This window comes from Schistosoma haematobium, chromosome 5 (genome assembly GCF_000699445.3).
Source record: "Schistosoma haematobium chromosome 5, whole genome shotgun sequence".
NCBI classification, from domain to species: Eukaryota; Metazoa; Platyhelminthes; class Trematoda; order Strigeidida; family Schistosomatidae; genus Schistosoma; species Schistosoma haematobium.
Window position 1 is genome coordinate 6,887,337 of NC_067200.1, and position 19,844 is coordinate 6,907,180.

A 19,844-nucleotide genomic window follows, 5' to 3' on the forward strand; every position below is an offset into this window, starting at 1 on the left:
TAGTTTGTGCTGCTGCTGAACTTTGATTTGAAGTGCTGCTTGTTGCAGGTAGTTTGAATGGTGCTTGCTCTGCTGCAGGTTTAGACGGTTTTACAGTTGTCTGTTTTTTCTCAGAAATATTTCGTCTCATACCGTAAGGTACAAAAGGGCGAGTTTTACCTGTTGAGGTATCACAAGTTAAGGTGTCCTTGTTGTTTATGGGGATGTTTTGGAACAATAATTTCGTTTCCTTAGACTGCAAAAGCTTTTGTAGCTCCGTATCGAGCTTTTGATGCTTTGCCATTTCTTGATAATCTATATCAGGGATCGAGAAGGTATTGATATTTAATCTCGATAGTGCATCTGCTGCCTCATTTGCATTGCCTTTAATATAGCGTATATCAGCTGCAAATTGTGAAATGAATTCTAGTTGACGAATTTCGCGCGGACTATATTTATCATGATTGTGCATCAAGGACTTAGTTAGGGGTTTGTGATCAGTATATATCGTGAAAGAATTGCCTTCTAATATATAGCGAAAGTGTTTGATGGCTAAGTAGATAGCCAACAGTTCTCTACCGAATGTGCTATATTTTGTTTGCGTTGCGTTTAGCTTTTTTGAGAAAAATGCAAGGGGTTGCCATTGTTCATTGACACGTTGCTGAAGTACAGCACCTACTGCTACGTTAGAAGCGTCGGTCATTACTGCTAAAGGTGCATCAACCTTTCGTCGTGCGAGTAATGCCTCTGTGCTTAAAGCGCTTTTCAACTGGTCAAATGCTTGAATTGCTTGCGGTGTCATTGCTAATGATTTAGCTCGTCCCCTCAATAAATCAGTTAGTGGTTTTGCTAAGTCTGCACATTTAGGGATAAAACGTCTGTAAAAGTTGATCATCCCAAGGAAACGTCGTAGTTTCTTGAATGAATCAGGCAAAGGATAATTTTTGATAGCTTGTGTTTCCTCAGGAACTGGTTTAATGCCTTGCTTATCAAGTACGTGACCTAAAAAGGTGAGGGATTGTTTTCCGAACTCACATTTGTCAGGATTGACCGCTAACCCATACTCGTTTAGCTTCTCAAAAAGCATTTTCAGATGAGTTAGATGTTCATTTTCATCTTTGCTTGCTATAAGTAGGTCATCTATGTAAGCATACACAAACGGTAAGCCCCGTACCACTTGGTCAATAAAACGCTGGAAACTTTGTGCAGCATTCCTTAGTCCGAAAGGCATGAGGACGAATTCGTATAGTCCAAAGGGGGGTAGTAATGGCTGTTTTAGGAACATCATCTGGATGAATTGGAATGTGATGGTAAGCACGGACGAGATCAATTTTTGAAAAGATCGACACGTCAGATAGGCTATGAGTGAAGTCATGCAAATGTGGGAGAGGGTATCTATCTGGTATGGTTCGGCTGTTGAGAGCTCTATAGTCACCGCACGGTCTAACTTCGGAAGAGTTTTTCTTAGGTACCATATGGAGCGGTGATGCCCACGGACTATCGGAGGGGCGTATGATGCCCAACTCAATCATTTTGTTGAATTCGTTCTTTGCGATAGCCAGACGAGAGGGATCAAGGCGTCTTGGACGTGTGAACACTGGTGGACCCTCTGTCTTTATGTGGTGTACGACGGTATGCGTCGGTTTGTCGTGTTTGAAACTCGGTCGTAATAAATCTGGAAACTGATTAAGTAAATTGACGTATTTGTCGTTCTCGTGACGAGGTTTAACTAATAAATGTATGGAAGTCTCATTTGATATAAATCCTCTAATTTCTTTACTTTGTTCGGCAAGGACAAGTTTCCTATTTCTGACGTCTACCAGTATTTTGTGGAATTGCAGAAAATCAATGCCGATTATAGGAACGAGGACGTCCGCTATGATGAAACTCCAGGAAAAATTAGATTTAGGACCGAAATTTAATTGCAACCGCCTTTTGCCGTACGTCTTGATGTCAGACCTGTTTGCAGCTTGTAGTTTTAGTTTGGGATCAGGTGTGTTTTTCTCGAGTGCAGTAGGTGGTACTACACTAACCTCTGCCCCAGTGTCGACTAAAAACTGTGTGCCGGTTCTTTTGTCTGTAACATATAATAGACGACTGTCTTGAGAGTTGTGGTCTGTGAGTGCAGTCGTCATTAACCTACGGTCTTGACGTTCCTTTTTCTGTGTGCTTGCAAAGTTACAAGGCGGAGTACATTTTCTAGCTTGTTTGCCATATGTTCTATGGTACCAACAAATGTTGTGTCTAGTAGTGCTTGGACTACGTCGTCTACAGCTTGTGGATGTTCCTCTACGCTTGCTGTGGGAGGCATTCAATAATTGGATCTGAGCTATCTGTTTCGTAAGGGTATCAACTGATCGTCGTAACTCGGCGATCTCGTCAGCTGAGCTTGATTGGATTTGAGATACAAGGTGAGTCTTGGACCGTTCGTAAATTCTGTCGGCTATGCCTGCTAGTCTATCAAAATCAACGTCTTCGTCTCCAATTGCTAGTATCTGTTGAATGTTTTGAGGGAGACGTCTGAGCCACAATTGATATAGTAGACGTTTGTCTACTGTACGATTTCCTAATAAGTTTGTCATGTGGCGTTTTAACTGTGACGGTGTATTGTCACCTAGCTCCACGTCGGCTAAAAGTTGATCAATTGTCTGTTGGTCGGTGAGAGATGTGACACGAATGACCTCTCTTTTTAGACAATCGAATGGTGAGTCAGGATCCGGCTTAAAAATGACATCAGACACTTGTTCAATGACGTCATCTGGCAGCAGTGAATTTGCATAACTAAATTTCGTACTCTGGTTTGTGATTTTGTTTGCTACAAAAAAGCTTTCTAAGCGAGCAAACCAGAGTTCAGCCTTTCGTGGATTAAAAGTAGGTAAAGGTACAGAGATGGCACCCACGGAAATAGATTTAGATGAAAGGCTTAACGAACTATCAACTGACATGGTACGAAGGAGCAATAATAATAATAAACTGAGGTTTGAAATATACAATATGAAGAAATCAAAAATAACAACAAAAAATATATAAGACTCACCGAAAAGAAAAATTGTCACTTTGGGTATATATATGAGAATATACAGTAATAATTCCAAAGGGAAAATATTATGAGTGAATTTATTATGACTGTCAATGGATTGTTATTAATTATAATAATAATTCCAATATGAAGTTCTTTATGATACTCTTGAGAAGAATGCAGCAGACTTTGTAGGAAAATGGTGCGCGTTCTAAAGGCGGGTCACCAATATGTTGAGGATAATGTCCTCAATATCTGACTCCAAATAATAATATCCCGTAACTGAGTATTTTAGGTAGGCTTAATCTCCTAGTAGAATTGCGAATTTACTCGAGATTATTAAAAAGCCTGAACACCAGTTATAGAGATAGTTTATTGTTAATGAATAATAATAATCCACAAGCGTACGGTGAGCAAGCACACGATGAAACAGAGTGAGTGTGTGAGTCTATTAAAAATCCATATATATTTGAGAGTTAATCGGGTGTGGATAAATTATCGATTATCTGCACATTGAAACCAATAGGAAAAAAGCTTAAGAGTTAATGTACAGACATACATTCGATCATACACACCGAAATTAACATAGTGAATTGAGTCTGAGTTACAATGACTAGATAAATGATACAATAGTGAAATGGGCTTGCCACAAGGTAAAAAGCTAGGCACGAACTATGATTTGAGACGAGATAACGATATGCAACTTTAAATACTATAAAATAATTTTTAAGGTCGTGACAAAGAGTGAACGTATTTGTACCGTGTTGTGACTGATTCTGTACTATGCTGCCCAACGTCTCCAACCATTTGTCATGACAACTGCATGACCCCCAACCAAGTAGTTATCGCTCGACATTCGTCTATACAATGGATTTCCAGCCATTAAGATATAGTTATAAAATTATTTGACCTACTTCAATCTCATAAGTGTAGTTTTACAAATTACGAAACGCAATAATCATTTTATTTTTATTTTTAAAATATACAAGCATGTTCAGGGTTGATACCATGTTATTGCACTTCCTAGTCAATATCTGTGGATGTTGTCAAAAATAGTTTCAAGCCATTTAATATATTTTCCATATCTTGAAAATATTCCATAATCTAATTCACATTTCACTTTTCCGTATAATTTTTTTTAGAGTACTTGCACCTAGAACCGTTCCTAACATACATATGAATCAAGTTGCTTTTAATCCAGTACAAAAGACAGCATCTACACCTAATAATCGTACACCACAACCAACATATCGTTCTAATCAGAAGCGTCGTACCAATCGAAATAGTGATCTGAGTGAATCAGACTCGGATTGTGATTCAGTTACTGCGAATACTGGACGAGTCAATAGTTGGTCAGCTAGAGAAAAGTAAGTAGTAAATACTTTGTTTTGTGTGTTTTTGCTTGGTATGAATTGAATTGTGAATGTTAATGATGAAGCCTCGAAGTATGAGAATTGATCATAAGCTGTTATTTAACAATTGTTGGGCTATTAAATAAGTGTTATATATGGAACTTTATGTATTCTAAGCACATATGTGAGGGTGAGGATAAACTTCACTCTCGTTTGCACTTTTTGACCTTGCACCTGGCAACCAACCAAAATGAAGCGGCAATTATTATTTACACTGTCGTAATCCGTGATGCAGAGGTGTTTTTTTGTTCTGTCACTTTTACAGGCTTACATGAGAAATGTAAGGTTTTCTACGACAAAAATACCACTCCATTATGCTACAGACATGTCAAGTGTAGCACACTTAGACATGATGGAAGAAAAGTTACAGTAGAACAACAGTCATACTTCCAATACAAATTATTCCAAAATATCTACATTTGAGTGACTAAATAAACGTAAACATAACCGCAATTACTAAACCCGATACACTTATATGATTTGATAACGTGGATTTGATCCTCAGCCTCTACTTAGATAGCTTAACATTATTGCTAATCGTAATGTAAAGTTGTCTAACACATGATTTCGTAGTTGGAACTAATTGATTTAGACACTCGAACGAATATCAGAGCAACCTGACAATGTTCATAAGGTTTACTCCAGTAGTTTTCCTTTTTATTTTCATTGATCATATCTCTATACTTACTTTATTAACTGTTGATCGAGATTGGATGTGAATTTATTTTGTTTGTGCTTATTTTACAATTTTAGTGTACCACTTAGACGTAGTGCTCGAAGAGTAAGAGCTGTACGTCATGATCCTGATTTTGTTGTGGATTTCGAAGATGACGATGAAGATGATCGGTTAAATGCAAAAGGTGATGATTCTGATAACTTTGATCCAAATGATGAAATCCAAGGCAGTTCAAAAAAATATTCTAGTCAAAGACGTTCTCAAGTATCTATTCATCTTAATGCTAGATCAACAACTCGAAGTTTACCGCAATACGATGGAGTTGGTGATACAACCGATGAAGATATTGATGAATATGATGATGAGGATGCTGTTGACTATGATGAAGAAGAAGATATCGTTGATGATTATGATTATGTTGATGAAGATTGTGGTAATGATGATGATGACGGTGAGTATTATTATGATAATGAAGAATTAGAAGAAGATGAAGTGGTGGAGGAGGACGAAGATGATGACGATGAATACTTTCCCGTTTTCTCTAGAAAACATTTTCACACGGAATCAAAAAATCCGGAAAAATCCCATGGATTGTCAAAAGTAGCAGCACCCTGTTCAACAAACTCAGCTAAATCAGATACTGTTCCTGTAAGTCATTATTTCGAAAAAGAATATTATTTAGTTATGCTAAGTGTGATTGGTTAATAGGCAAGGCATTCGGACCGCGGTTCGAACACTGCTCTATTTATTTCGGTTTAGGCAATCGGATAGTATTTTTATAACCCCTCAGTCCTAATGTTAATCATACTTAAATGCCTGGTGAATGAGTTAATAACTATCAATAATGTTATATCTGAGCATTTAATCAATATCATTTGCTAAGTTCGCCAATCAGGATTTCGATTATATTTCATCTACCCTGCATCTGCTGTTTCGTCCATAACCTGGTGCTCTTAGCCTTGATCAACAGTATGTTCTAACTGACACATTTGACCTTGGGCTAACGTAAGCTTAATTCCTGTTGGTCCACTGATACGCAATGTCCTCTCCTATCTCTATCCTTTAGTCCGAAAAGAAAACCCCGATCAACCTTATCCATCATATTCGAACCGACCAGCCCATCAGTACAGCACAGTAGCTATTTCGAGCACTCGTCAATTTATATACTTAGTAAGTCAAACTACATCACACCATAAAATATAAAATCTTACTTATATACAAACAGGCCAAGAATGTCTATGAGCCACCAGGCAATCGCAAATAGTTCAATTAGCAATAATTTAGGAATAATAACGTGTAATAGTACTAATCAGTTTATTAAACAAAAGCTTACAATAAGCAGAATATAGAAATATAGTGGTTCAGTTTATTAATTATACAGTAGAAATATAAATAATAATAGTTAAAAGAGTTCTAACTTCTCCAATACTCTTGTTCCATAACAAATAATGTCTATGAAGAAATGTTGCATATGCTGTAATTTAGTCAGTCCGTCAAACTCAATGTAGAACTTGGTATGTTTGTCCATCAATTCAAGTTGCTATACTGTATTAGCACAGAGAGATGAAATTGTCAGGCCAAACATTACAGATTAGTAGAGGTATTAACAGTATATATGGTAATAGAAAAAATTAAGCACACATGGTACCATTCATAAAAAAGATTAGGGAAACAAAAAAATCATTGGGAAGTCAAAAGCTTAGAATTTTAGGGGAAGACAAAGAGTGGATTCACCTGCACCATTGCAAACGGTTTTGAGCCATGTCGTTCAAAGTTTCCAACCATTAGTTGCAATAACCATGCGGACTACAACCAGGTAGTATGCGCCCAAGTATATAACTCAATCCAATCGTCATTGTTTTGATGGATTGATGCCACGTCTTGGTTAGGCCGTCTCTATCTTCCTTCCAACCTATTCCCATATCAGACAACGTAGCGCGTCGAGGTAGGCTGTGGTTGAGTATACGCAATATATGTCCCATCCACTTCAATTGATGAGAATTTACTACCTATTCAATCACTTTTCCATCCTTACGTAATACCCTATTCTTAACGCAGAGATTTCTTACTCGGTGATCCAAAAAATACTCAAGCAATGCTTTAAAGATATGTTTGAATACTATTAACCTAAGAATGACCATGTTTCATATCCATAAAATATAACGGAGCGCACTGCTTCACTATGGACTCGTCCCTTTTTTTAGTAGACGGTTATCTCACCTTTGCCGCAAGTGACATAAGTCGGCAAAAGCCAACCCGAGATTTTGTCAGATATCAGTCCGTCAGGACTGATGGGATTTTCAAGATAATAGTGATCGATCTGCTCTGTTACTTCGCGCCCTATCAGTCATTTAGACACTGACGCAGGTTGATCCTGAAACATCATTTTGGGTTTGGAGGGAGAGAATCACATCCCAAACATGCTTACATTGTTGCTGAAGGTTGTCCCTCTTCACAAAACAAAACAATGTCGTCTGCCTTTTCTTAGCTAACAAGTGTATATGTTCACAAACCCATTCGTTAACATAGATACATGTCCCTCCTTAAATCAAGTCTGATTCTCAACCAGTTGTGTATAGGGGCTCTTTTATAAGGTTAAACCGAAAATTGACCGGTAACATGAGTCTGTCAACATTTCTTATCTATAATTTGGCATTGAACCGGCATATCTATCTGTCGCAGCCTACCACTAAATATGCTGCTTATTGTTTGAAAAAATAAAAGATAAAATTATTTGATACCACCTGTGAATATTTATATACATAAAGCTATGCGTGTAGCCGTTCATGTGATCTTCACCGATCCATCAAGCAATCGGAAGATTGGTTTGATTTTAAAAAATCTAAGAACAATTTGCAAAGTAGTGAGTTTTTTTGAATATAGACGCATGTGTTATTAGAAATCAGAGCCTTAATAAAGACTGGATATAGCATTAAGTTACCATAAACCGTTTTTCCCCCATTCGAAATTTATACGTCTTAGTGTTATGCCACACAATGTTATATTCTCGTACTATCTAGAGTATCTCTTAGACACTATATTTCACTTGATTCTTCCTAAGTCAAAACAAGAATTGAGAGGATGAACGATGGATATTTTCCAATAATTTGAACTACAATCATTCAGTTATTAAAGCGTTAGAGTTTATATAGTATTTACGTAGGGATCTCCCATTAGCTTCTCAATTCGTCCACTGGAATTGGATTATTAAAATGCATCAATCAGCATATTCCAAAAGCAATACGAGCCTAATTGGAACATAATGTTCAGGGTTGTATCCTGTTAACACATGGTTATCTCTTCCTTCGATTTCCTTTTTTTAAACCTCATTTATAGTAGTAGAAACATGAGTTTATTTACGTCTATATTTGTGTATGTGTGCGCTCGCGCAGAATTCAGCATCGTTTATGCTCATGATGTATAAATTTATTTCAATCATCAAATTAGTTGCTTTTTCACCATTTTAGATTATCTCATTTAATCACTGTACTTTTAATCCCTCTCATATGAAAATAGGTTGTACCGAAAGTTGTGATATTGAAAAATAACACCGCACCATATATTTATGGAAATACTGCTACCACTGTTAAGAATAAGGATAACACTAATCCACGAGTACTTTCAATTCCTCCTAGTACAACAACAACTGGTCAACGTATTATTTTGCCTGCTAAACTGAAGACTCCAACTAATACAAATGAAAAATCAGTATCTAACAACAAGGTAAACTATTTGGAAAACACTTAAGTTGTTTTTAATGCTTTTTATATTCCTCCATAGAAAATAAACACCATCCTATTTTTTACATATCAAATACAAAAGTTAAGCGGGAGTAGTATATCTGTGTTCTTTCCAATCACCTGAAAAGAACAATCACCCGAAGGTTGATGGTTTGAAATTAGGACTAATTAGCATACCCTAAATATAAAGCTGAACAGAAAATAATAATAGTTCGAATGTTCTTCATTCATCCAGTGTCGGTATAAAATAACTTATTTTAGTAGTCGTATCAAACTTGATTGATCGCTTAGTGGCTGACAAAATCGTGGCATCGGTACAAAAACAATTTTGTCTTATTTTCTCTAATCTGTACTGCTTATTGCAAGATACATTTACCTGGTCCTACATTGTAGCTGAATGACTGACTGATTGTGAGATATCTAGCAATCAAGGAGAGAAGGAGTAACGTATACAGTGCATCGTGAATTATCTGTTAAGATATAACGTGTAATATGTGATCGACTCATTGTTTTGGATTATTATTATTCATTGACTTCAGATGAAAAAGTTGATATCTGTTGAGAGTGAATAACATTTAATTTTTACTCAGAGAAACATTTCCTAATTTATATATGTGCACGTACATTACTTAATGATTTATCCAGGTTCAGATTTTCCTGTCGACTATTTTTGATGACAGATGATGATGACAATAATTCTATCTTTTCAAATGCCTATTTCAAGAAGATAAGAATTTATACTCATTACCAATTAAATAGTGTAGAAAGATGTTCGACAAAAAAGTTTGCAAACACTCATTCTTTCCTTGTTGATTGTAATTATCTTAAAATTATTCATGTTTGAACTAACCATTTACTACTATAATAGTTTAGCTATCTGATCTTCAGTCAATCATATAATATACTGTTAATCTCTTTGCGTATTTGTAATTTTGAACGTTTAGGATTTATAAATTAATATACTTGGAGTGTTCAATCATTTTGAGTAATTTTATTGAGTTCACATTTATCACTGTATTCATGTCTGTGATGATTAGCATGAATTCCCCTTTCTATTGGTCAATGTTTGTATCTTCTATGTCTACGTTTTTTTTGCACTTCTTTATTTTCCCCTAATTTAGACAGTATCATTAGGGAATGTTAAGGAAGGTAATAATCAAGCTGTTCACCTTCCTCCTAGCCAACCATCAGTCAATATGCCTCAAGGTCTACGTCTAGTTAGAATTGTACGCAATCCCGATGGTGGAACTAATATAATTCCCGTGGCTGCTACAGATACTATTCTATCACCAACAATAGAACCGTTAAATGTCAATCAAACTGTAGATAATTCAAGTAAAATATTTCTTCTATATATTGTTTCGTTGTTTGTTTGTTGTTTTCTAATGCTACATGTTTTATGGTTATTTTTGTGTTCTGCTTTAAAATCACTCTTTTTCTAGAGAAATGATAATTTTTCAGTTGTCGTATTGTAACTCTAGAAATTTGCTGATTTTTTTCTAAATTATTATTAAAACTCATCAGTCGGATATTTGTATCTTGAAATTTAAGACTCTAAAAGGTAGACTTGGTTCTCATTAATTTAAGTCCGAATAATTGGTTAGCAATCAGTATCTTTAAAAATATTTACTATGAACATCATGTTGTAGTATGCCTCCTAGCGGCATTTGTAAACCATCTCATGCTTTATAAGTGGTCATTCTCTACCGCAATTTAAGTGACTTAATTTTAATCTCCCAGTCAATTCATATAAAAAACCCATCGTTATTATCTTAGGTAAAATTATGTTGTAATATATTGGTCTATATATTTGATTTACAGCTGACTGGATCATTGCGAAGTAGTAGTGACTAATATAATGTTTGTCTAGTTGTTTAATGATGATCGAATTCAATCGATCAAGTTTTATTATTGTTTAATTAACCCAATTTTGGGCGCACTAGGTTGAAGATGTTAGTAGTTAGAAGAAAATTTTGTATAAACCCTCTAACTAACCAACAGTATAGTGAATGTATAAAGCTGTCAAATGGTTATTGTATTTTCCAGTAACAACTATTCGGCAATTTTAACGGAAGCCATTTTGTACTAGGCTTAAGATAAATGGATATACATTTGTTTCTTAATTGGTCATCACTAGTGTGACTTCACTATTATTTAATTGTTCCAGCTTTGTTACTTGTCATTTGTTTTGTCTTATTTTTCCTTTACTTAATCCCCTATCTTTTTCTCCCTTCATTGTACTAAAAATTGATTATCCAGTTATTACTAACACTACCGGTCAAAGTGATCTTGTACCATCATCATCTACGACTGGATTGAATTCCTTCGATAGCAGTGACATTCATTTAGTGTTAAATTCATCAAGTACAACTGGTTCTAACAATGTTGTTACCATATCAAAACCATCGGTTATATTGACAACGGCAACAACCTCATGTGAATTGAAGGTAAATCGATTTCAATATGCCAAATTGTTGTAAATACACCCGACTGTCTCAATTAAATAGGACTCAATCTCAACTCTAACTTCAGACCTTATGTGGTTTGTATGGCCATACATTAGTAGTATTCGTGTCACTTACCCTGTATATGAAACATGAAGTATTCCTCAAACCCGAGTGCACATGAACTCTTTTATTTAGTAAATGAGTTGCATTAAATTAAATATACTAGGGGTTGGTTGTGGGAATTGTTGAAATTAAATATTCATATCACAAATCAATTTTATTAATGGAAAACTATCAAAATTCAGGGAAGCACTACATAGATGTATCTACCTATTATCTGTTGATATTCTGGTGAGAAGCCATGATTAGCAGAGTCCATCCATATCAGATGTCAGATATATTGATTCAATATCGATGTATGATGGTTATAAAATATCATGAATTGACTGGACTTTAAGTGATCACAACAAGACTTAAAAGGACAAGGATCTATCCTTGTGTCGGTGTGCTCGGATCGGGCTAGATGTACACTGCAGTGGAATCCCATATTAGTATAGAACTAGTTTTTGGTGATTATTTAACTAAATTTACTATTAGATCTAAAGCTAATCATATATTATTGAGTAAAATATTCTGGATGAATTTGCATTTAATATTTGAACGGAAATCTATTCAGTTGGAGACTTTTCACTATCGATATGGACTGTAAAACTATTAAAAAATAGTGTACAGGCTTTAGAAAGTTATTCAATGGTTTGATTAATCTGAAAGTAGCTTTTTTCGTTGTTAATAACATTTTAAAAAAAGCTGTTTCAGTGTGTGTGTGTGTGAGTGTGAGTCCGATAATTCATCCCTTTATGTTTTTAAAGTCCTGCGTTAGATTCTATGTTGTAAATGTACAAATACTGAGTAGTTTGGAACTAACATGAAGCTGTTGTTTATAATTCTTTATATTTCCTTACCAGTCTAAATTTGATGTCATACCATAGTAGATCTTAGGATTAATATTGACAATCAGAAATATTTAATTTTCACCGTTTTTGTGATGTTGTATGTAAAGGCTGTAGCTTAGGAAAAATATTACATAAATAATTTCTACACACTAAATTTCGTCGAGTAATTTACATCAATATTGCGTCTTTGTGTGCTTATCAATACTGGAGTTGCACGAACCTCATGAGACCTCTACGGACATTTTGTGTTGAGTAATGAGATAGAAGTAGATATGGGATTAATGCATTCGACTTAGAGCCGTGAAAAATTTTCTCGTCAGGACCAGTAATCTGACCTGGATTCCAAAAATGAAGTAGACGGTACGGAATTCGAACCTACAGCCTATTATTTGAAAGCCTAAACTCTCAAACAGTCGCACTAGTTTCTAACAGTTCAGTAACGGAACTGGTGTAAGGCCCTGGTAGCCCCCAAATATCGTGGTACAGCTGAGTGTGGTCAGAGTTAGCTCTCCATCTCGAAATGATCTCATATGACCACGTGCGTACAACCCCTGCCAGAGAAGTCCTACTCACTGCCTTCTCACAGTGAGGGTGTTGTTTACGAAATTGAGAGGATAAAAAGCGAATGTCCGGTGCTTTAACCGGGTTGGTGGATATAGAGGATCTACCTAGGGAAGTTGGAAAACACTGATTCAAAACTAATGGTGCACATGGACTCCAGTATCTTGAGGGAAGAAATGGCGTATGAACTTATTGTTGGTCACCGGCTGCCATGGTACTACATCTCCTGACGTCGCTCCACTGCCTCAGGGTTTCGGGTTTAGCCCCCTAAGTAAACCACTTGCTTCGGTCTGAGTACCCGGGCAGTATCACGGCCCAAACACAAATCGAATAACTTGTTGCATATGTATTCGGTGACCCTTTTTACCAATATTTATGTGTTCAAACAAATAAGTAAGAATTCTTAAAGTAGGTGAAGACTTAAGTGTGTCTGTTTGAAAATTGTATGATATTAAATTTGGTGTTGTTAAAAGCCTATGCTATTCTAAATTAAATTAGTCAACATTTTTTTAGTATAGTTTCTGTCTATGTTTCGCGCAATAATTTTACCGGTGGCGATTCAAGATATTGTTTAGCGTTCAGTCTTAACTGTTATGATATTGAAATATATCCTTAGAAGAACTATAACCTATAAATTTGATACACATAAAACAGCGTAATATCCTGAACACATTTTATGAAGTATGAGAAAATAGGGACGTGATGATCGAATTAGCTGTCCCGAAAACTGCCTCAGCTACCGGAATCCCCGTACACCACAGAACCACCATCTCTGGAGGCGGGGCAATCGTACCTATAATGATAATAGGTGACTCGTTTGATGAATTCGTGCATTGCCTCAGTTCAGGTAGAGGAGCACACCGGAGAATGCCTATCACAGGCGTACTATGCTTCAGCAGTGAGTTTCTTACAATCTGTTACTCAAGATATTTATATTAAGATTGATAGGTGATTCATTGAATTAAGTCTCTTATGATTTTTTCATTCAACTGCACTGATATAGCATATTTACAAATAACTGTCTTTAAAAAATCCCGTTAAATTCATTTTATTTTTAAGCCTGCTATTACAAACACTCCTCTTGTATCTATCTCCGTCGAGAATGAAACATCACAACAACCAATTACCATATCTACAACTAACTTACAACAATGTGGAATACAACTTACTGATTTGATCACTCCTGCTACTGTATCCAATACTGTCTCAATCCCTGCTCTAATCAATCAACCAGCCACTGTTAATATTGCTACTGTTGGAAAGTTGAAACCTCCATCGGCTAATTCTGTTCGATTTATAATTGCACCTACAGTTTGTACTACTGCTACTACAACTAGTGATAGTAGTGGATCGACAAATCCTCCAAGTCAAACACCTACAATCACTATAGTTAAAGCATCAAATCAGTCAGGTGAATAATATTTCATTCTCTGCACATTTATGTTTACAGGTTTTATTCAATATCTTCGTGTTATTTTTTTCGTACAGAGCTGGTGAAAGAAGTGACATTTTGAGATTAGATGGTGGTTGGAGGTAGTCGACAGAAAACCGTGGACCCGGGTTTCGTGCTACTTGGCACTCGTCAGCAAGGTGTACCTGTGATCTTGAGGGAACTGGTGCCCCCTGGCGGATTCGATCTCGTGTCACCCAGCTTCACAGTCAGAGACGTCACCACTGGAGGAGGTCGGTCGCGGCTCGGATAGCTCAGTGGTGACGTCTCTGACTGTGAAGCTGGGTTACTTGAAATCGAATCCGCCAGGGAGCACCAGTTCTCTCAAGATTACAGGTACATCTTGCTGACAAGTGCCAAGTAGCACGAAACCCGGGTCTAGGGTTTCCTGTCGACTACCTCCAACCACCATCTAATCTCGATATATAGTGCCCGCAATGTCGAGTCACCTAGACTGGTGGCCACATTGCAACATGGTCGATAGCATTCGATCTGCACTAAATAAGGACTAGACACACATGACATTGATCGCCACCCAGTGATCAATCAATTGTGAAATGACATTTTATTAATAATTTAATTTTTTAAAGAACATACACAACACTGCCCAATTAATTTCGAGAACCTGGATATAGGTCACTAGTCCTTATACAAATATATTTAATAAAACACCTCTATCACAGTTGATATATATTTTCAGAGCTTTATTACTGACCTACTTTCATTACCATGTTAGTATTTTCAGCATTACTTAACGGTTTCACTATACATCATTAGTAATGCTTCAAATGAATCATTGGTTGGACACTGGTATTTTTTTCATCATTTTCATCAGTTTAGCAAGTCATCAGATAAATATTATAAATTAAGCATAAAAAACTTGATTAGTCTTTTTTTCCTTGTTTCTCACTTTAGTGGAAATGTTTATTTGAAGTGAAATTGTTTGATGGTTATTATCAATACGAAGTTGATTAACATGAAGAAGCACTGGTTATTGCATGATCCCTCTGTGTGTGTATTGTATACCTGTTCAATATGTCCTTCATTCTTATTGATTACTGATGCATAATGCTTTGTAACATCATTTGTCATTCCTGTTCACCTTTTTTTTCTAGGTGTTTCCTCAGATCCTAACGCAGTCACATCTGCGGTTACATCATCATTTACACCAATACTGCCTCGTAAACCACCTCCTGCTATATTACGACGTACTTTAGCTGCTGCTGGTAGTGGTGGTCCATCTTCGACTAGTTTAATTTTACCAGTTAGTTCATCGAGTGATTATCCACAAATTGTTGGTACACAGCAATCATCATCTCTTCGAACTCCATCAGTTGCAAGTCTTGTTGCTACAAATACAGCCCGACAATTGGTCTGTGGTAGGTTCATAAATACTAAGTAATCGTTTCTAAGTTGGCTATCATTTCAAATCCATTTCCATCTTGATTTTAACATAAAACTGTGGATCGTTTGACAGCCTCTTCGTCCTAGTTTGGGAATCTTCAGTGATGCTCATCTTCGTTCCCTGCAGAGGTCGAACTCAGGGTCTCGCATCGAAATCTTAACTGTTAGAACTACCAGGCTAGTTTCCAGTGGTACAATTCCAACTTCAGTTATTTTCACTAGTACCTCAAATCAAGTCAAATTGTAATCAACACTACCTATGTATATTTTAAGAGAGTGAACTGTCAACTTGTTTTCGCATGCCAAATATTTCAACTATATCTGATAATTCATTAATCATAGTTGTTTGAATTTTATTCCATGTACTACTCATTTATTTCATAACTGTTAATCAGTCTTATGATATCACTAATTCAGCTGGTCAATCAGTCAGTCTTACGCAAAGTAGAACCTGGCACATGTTTGTGTCGGTTCAAGTTGTCACACTACATTAGCACAGCGAGATGAAATTGGCTTGAAAAATGCCTGATTAGTAGGAAAGGTAGGTTAGACATTGAGGATACAATCTTAATCCAGTTAGTCCATTTTGGCCATCGATGTAGTATCACTTGTCTTCACACTTTAGAGTGTAAATCGAATCTCTGCCTGATAAATATGTTAATTAAAAAGAAGAAAAATCGAAAGTTAAAGTTAGTAGTATATGTTTTTGAATGATTCTCATTATGTTTATTACTTTAAATATATGTATATATCTTTTTCAAATTAGGTGGTTTCAATCGATACATATCAACTGGACCATCTATTCGACCAGTGATATCTGATTCACAAGGAATGTCAGATCTACATCAAGGTAGACGTTCAATAGCTAAAGCTCAACATATTCGTCATAATTCATTAATAGATGAAGATCCTCGTTTCATAATGAATAATAAATCGAAAGTTTTGATTTCTGATTATAAAGGTTTAGTTAGACAGTTCGATAGTGGTCCAACTGCTGCTCGATTACAAACTCCAATTGTTGATGAAGCAACTCTGGCTTTAGATCATGCTGTGACAGAAGCCAGTGCTAAATTAGACGCTATTAATGCTCAGATTGCTTCAGTTCGTTCGGAGGTAGGTCAGAAGTGAGAATGTATTCAAGAGTGTAAACTACTTATATACTTTATTACAGGTTTGTTAAATTCATCTGTAATGACGCGTCTCAGGTCAATTAACGTTTGAAAATTGTATGAAGTCATTGGTTTTGGGAGTTTCATCAGCCCTTGTGGTCTGATGTGTGATGAAATCTCAGCACGGATACAGAAGGCTCAACTAGCTTTTGCCAACTTGCGTCATTTATGGCGTAGGCGAGATATCCGTCTACCAACAAAAGGACGTGTTTACTGCGCAGCAGTTCGTTCCGTCCTACTTTACGGCAGTGAAACATGACCGGTAAGAATAAGGGATATTCATAGGTTACTAGTATTCGATCATTGCATTGCTCGTATATTCTGGGACCATCGAGTAAGTAATGCAGTTGTTAGAAAACGGGTACTAGGTAAGGATGGCAAATCAATTAATGAAGTAGTGAAACTTGATCAGTTGAGATGGCTGGGACATTTGTTACGTATGCCCAACCACCGACGAGCGATGTTTTATGGTGTAGGAATAGGTTAGAAGAAAGCTAGGGGCGGCCAGACCAAAACATGGCACAAATCCATGAAGTCATTGACTAGTGGACTGAACCATGTTGGTAGGTGTAGACTACCTGGTTGGGGACCGCAAGATGATAGCAACCGATGGTTAGAGACCCTGAATTACATACCTGAAAATCGTTTGCAATCGCGCAGATGCATCCACTCTTTGTGTTCTCCCAAATTCTAATTTTCTGAATTCTTTGTGTCCCTTTCTCTTTTCTCTTTCCAAAATTATTTCACTGTATTATACTCCTTGAATAACATCTTCAAGCCCTAATGTTTCCGATTACTGCTTATACTCTTACTACCTCTATCACTATGGGATTTGAATCGACAGTTGTACTTTCATGTTAATGTGGTATGGCAACTCGAACTGATGTACGTACGTACAATGTTCTACATTGTTACTGACTGACTTATAAAGTCATTGAATATTTGTTTATGGAGAATGCTTGGTTGGGGTTTAGAAAATTATCGTAGCCCATGGTTGATGTTGACTGATGTAGCTCAAATGTGACCACAATGACTGAAATGTATTCGCTTTTGTTATCTCTCATACCCTGAGTTTCAGATTATTTTATTCCTTTTATTTTATGGTTTCAGTCTCCCTTCTCCAATCATATTTTCTATGTATTATTATTATTATTTTAACACATAGATATTGATACAAGGAGGCACCAAATACGTATGCGCCACACAAATCCAATTTGATATGTGTGAGGGCTTTGATGCTGCCCGGGTGCCCAAACCGAAACAGGTGGTTTTCTTAGGGGGCCACTCCACGAGCCTGCGACCCGAAGGTCTGATCCACAAGGCAGTGGAGCATCGTATGGAGATGCAGTCACATGGTAGCCGGTGACCAACGACTGGTTCATACGCCATTTGTTCCCGCAGGATAATGGAGCCAGCCATGTGCACCATTGGTTTGGAATCCGGTTAAAGCGCCGGACATTCGCTTTTCGTCCTCTCATTTTCGTAAACAACAGCCCCGACACGAGAAGGCATTGAGTAGGACTTCCGTAACAGAGGCTATATACACATGGTTATGTGAGAGGATTTCGAGAAGGAGAGCGAACTCTCCCCACTCTCGGCCGTACCAGGGCATTTGGGGGCAAATAAATTGTGACAACTTGAACCAATGCACAAATGTGTCACGTCCTACTTTGCGTATAACTGACTGAATAACATCATGTACACTATGTTAGATGGTTTTAAAAAATTGTAGGTTTTTCGGTTTAAATTTTGGGTCGCACATCCACTTTTACCAAATTCATATCAAATCGAACCTAGGACCTTCAATTCCTGGAAGCAGCGTCGTGGATGCGCAGTACTGACGAGTCGCATACTAAGACGAAGCGGCTATTCACTTCAAGGTTGACAATGTTTGTCTAACTAAGATCAGTGTGTAAATAAACTATTTGAACTAATCTTGTTTATTTTCCTTGTCCTATCCATTGTTTATTTCGGAATTTGTTTCTTTATTAAAAAAAGGAAACCTCTTTTATTTTTGTTATTATCAGGCACAGGAATTAGAATCGCAAATTAATTCGTTAAAATCAGAACTAGGCAAATATCAAGAGATTGTCAATCGTGGTTCACCAGTCATCAGTTCACCGTATTCATTATCACTACGTAACAACGCCGATTTCGATTTGAACAACAAAACATTTGTGAATAAATTTTTGCGTAACAATAACAAGAAAACAACTAATCAAGCCGGCAAAGATTATGGTACTACTACGGATGCTATGTTACCACAAAGTTTACCTTATGTAAATGATTATGCTTGGCCACTTCCAGATTCCATGTCGAAAGATCAATGTAGTAGCGAACAGAAACAAAATATGGTTAGTTATTTTATCATCGTACGCAGTAAATATGTATGTGGTTCTATGTGATACCGTAATCTCTTCAAACGTAGCAAAGGCCTTGTCACAGACGACAAGAATCCGTGGTCCAACGTGATGTGCTATTTTTTGGCTTTACCGACCGGTTAACAGTATAACTCCACCCTTAAACCTTAAGTCGATACTCTCGTCTTACCGTTCTCCGTCGGAATTTCCTGGATGTTTTAGGATCTAAAGTTACAAGTTTTCCAGCCACCTTAACTCATTTGAGTCATAAAACACTTGCTTAGTTGCTGTAAGCCACTCCCGGTGACTATGATGGAATTATTGTTGTCCGTCCCTCAGTTTTAATTCAAGTAATTTCTGAACTAAGAATCATATTGTAGAGATAACTTAGTGGTGTAAAGCCTTATGTTTCTATCTAATCTTACCTGCTTCAGTTTGATGAAAGGTTATACCTTTTCCAATTTGATTAGTCAGCTATAATCTATGTAGTATTTGACTTAAAAATGAGTGTAGGATATCGTATTCAGATTCTGAGTTTCATGAAAAGCGACATGTCGGCAACATACTGTGACGAAATATAAAAAGAAACAGTTTTGGAAACGTTTTAAGATTGCTGCTAGTAAGTCATCTGATTTTCTCAATTTTTCTTTAATAAATTGTAGTTATGACTTGTA

The 19,844-nt window shown here is 36.6% G+C and overlaps 1 protein-coding gene across 1 annotated transcript in view; it reads left to right on the forward strand.

Annotated features, from left to right (window-relative positions):
• Window positions 1-19,844, forward strand: part of GOLGA7_3 (Golgin sub A member 7) — a 62,065-nt gene that overhangs the window by 24,184 nt on the left and 18,037 nt on the right. Inside the window, exons 14-22 of the mRNA XM_051217392.1 lie at window positions 4,141-4,365; window positions 5,164-5,734; window positions 8,603-8,809; window positions 9,948-10,161; window positions 11,086-11,273; window positions 13,847-14,198; window positions 15,353-15,616; window positions 16,408-16,754; window positions 18,838-19,164. Of these exons, the coding sequence (XP_051064788.1) occupies window positions 4,141-4,365; window positions 5,164-5,734; window positions 8,603-8,809; window positions 9,948-10,161; window positions 11,086-11,273; window positions 13,847-14,198; window positions 15,353-15,616; window positions 16,408-16,754; window positions 18,838-19,164 (2,695 nt within the window). The remainder of the gene's footprint in view (window positions 1-4,140; window positions 4,366-5,163; window positions 5,735-8,602; window positions 8,810-9,947; window positions 10,162-11,085; window positions 11,274-13,846; window positions 14,199-15,352; window positions 15,617-16,407; window positions 16,755-18,837; window positions 19,165-19,844) is intronic.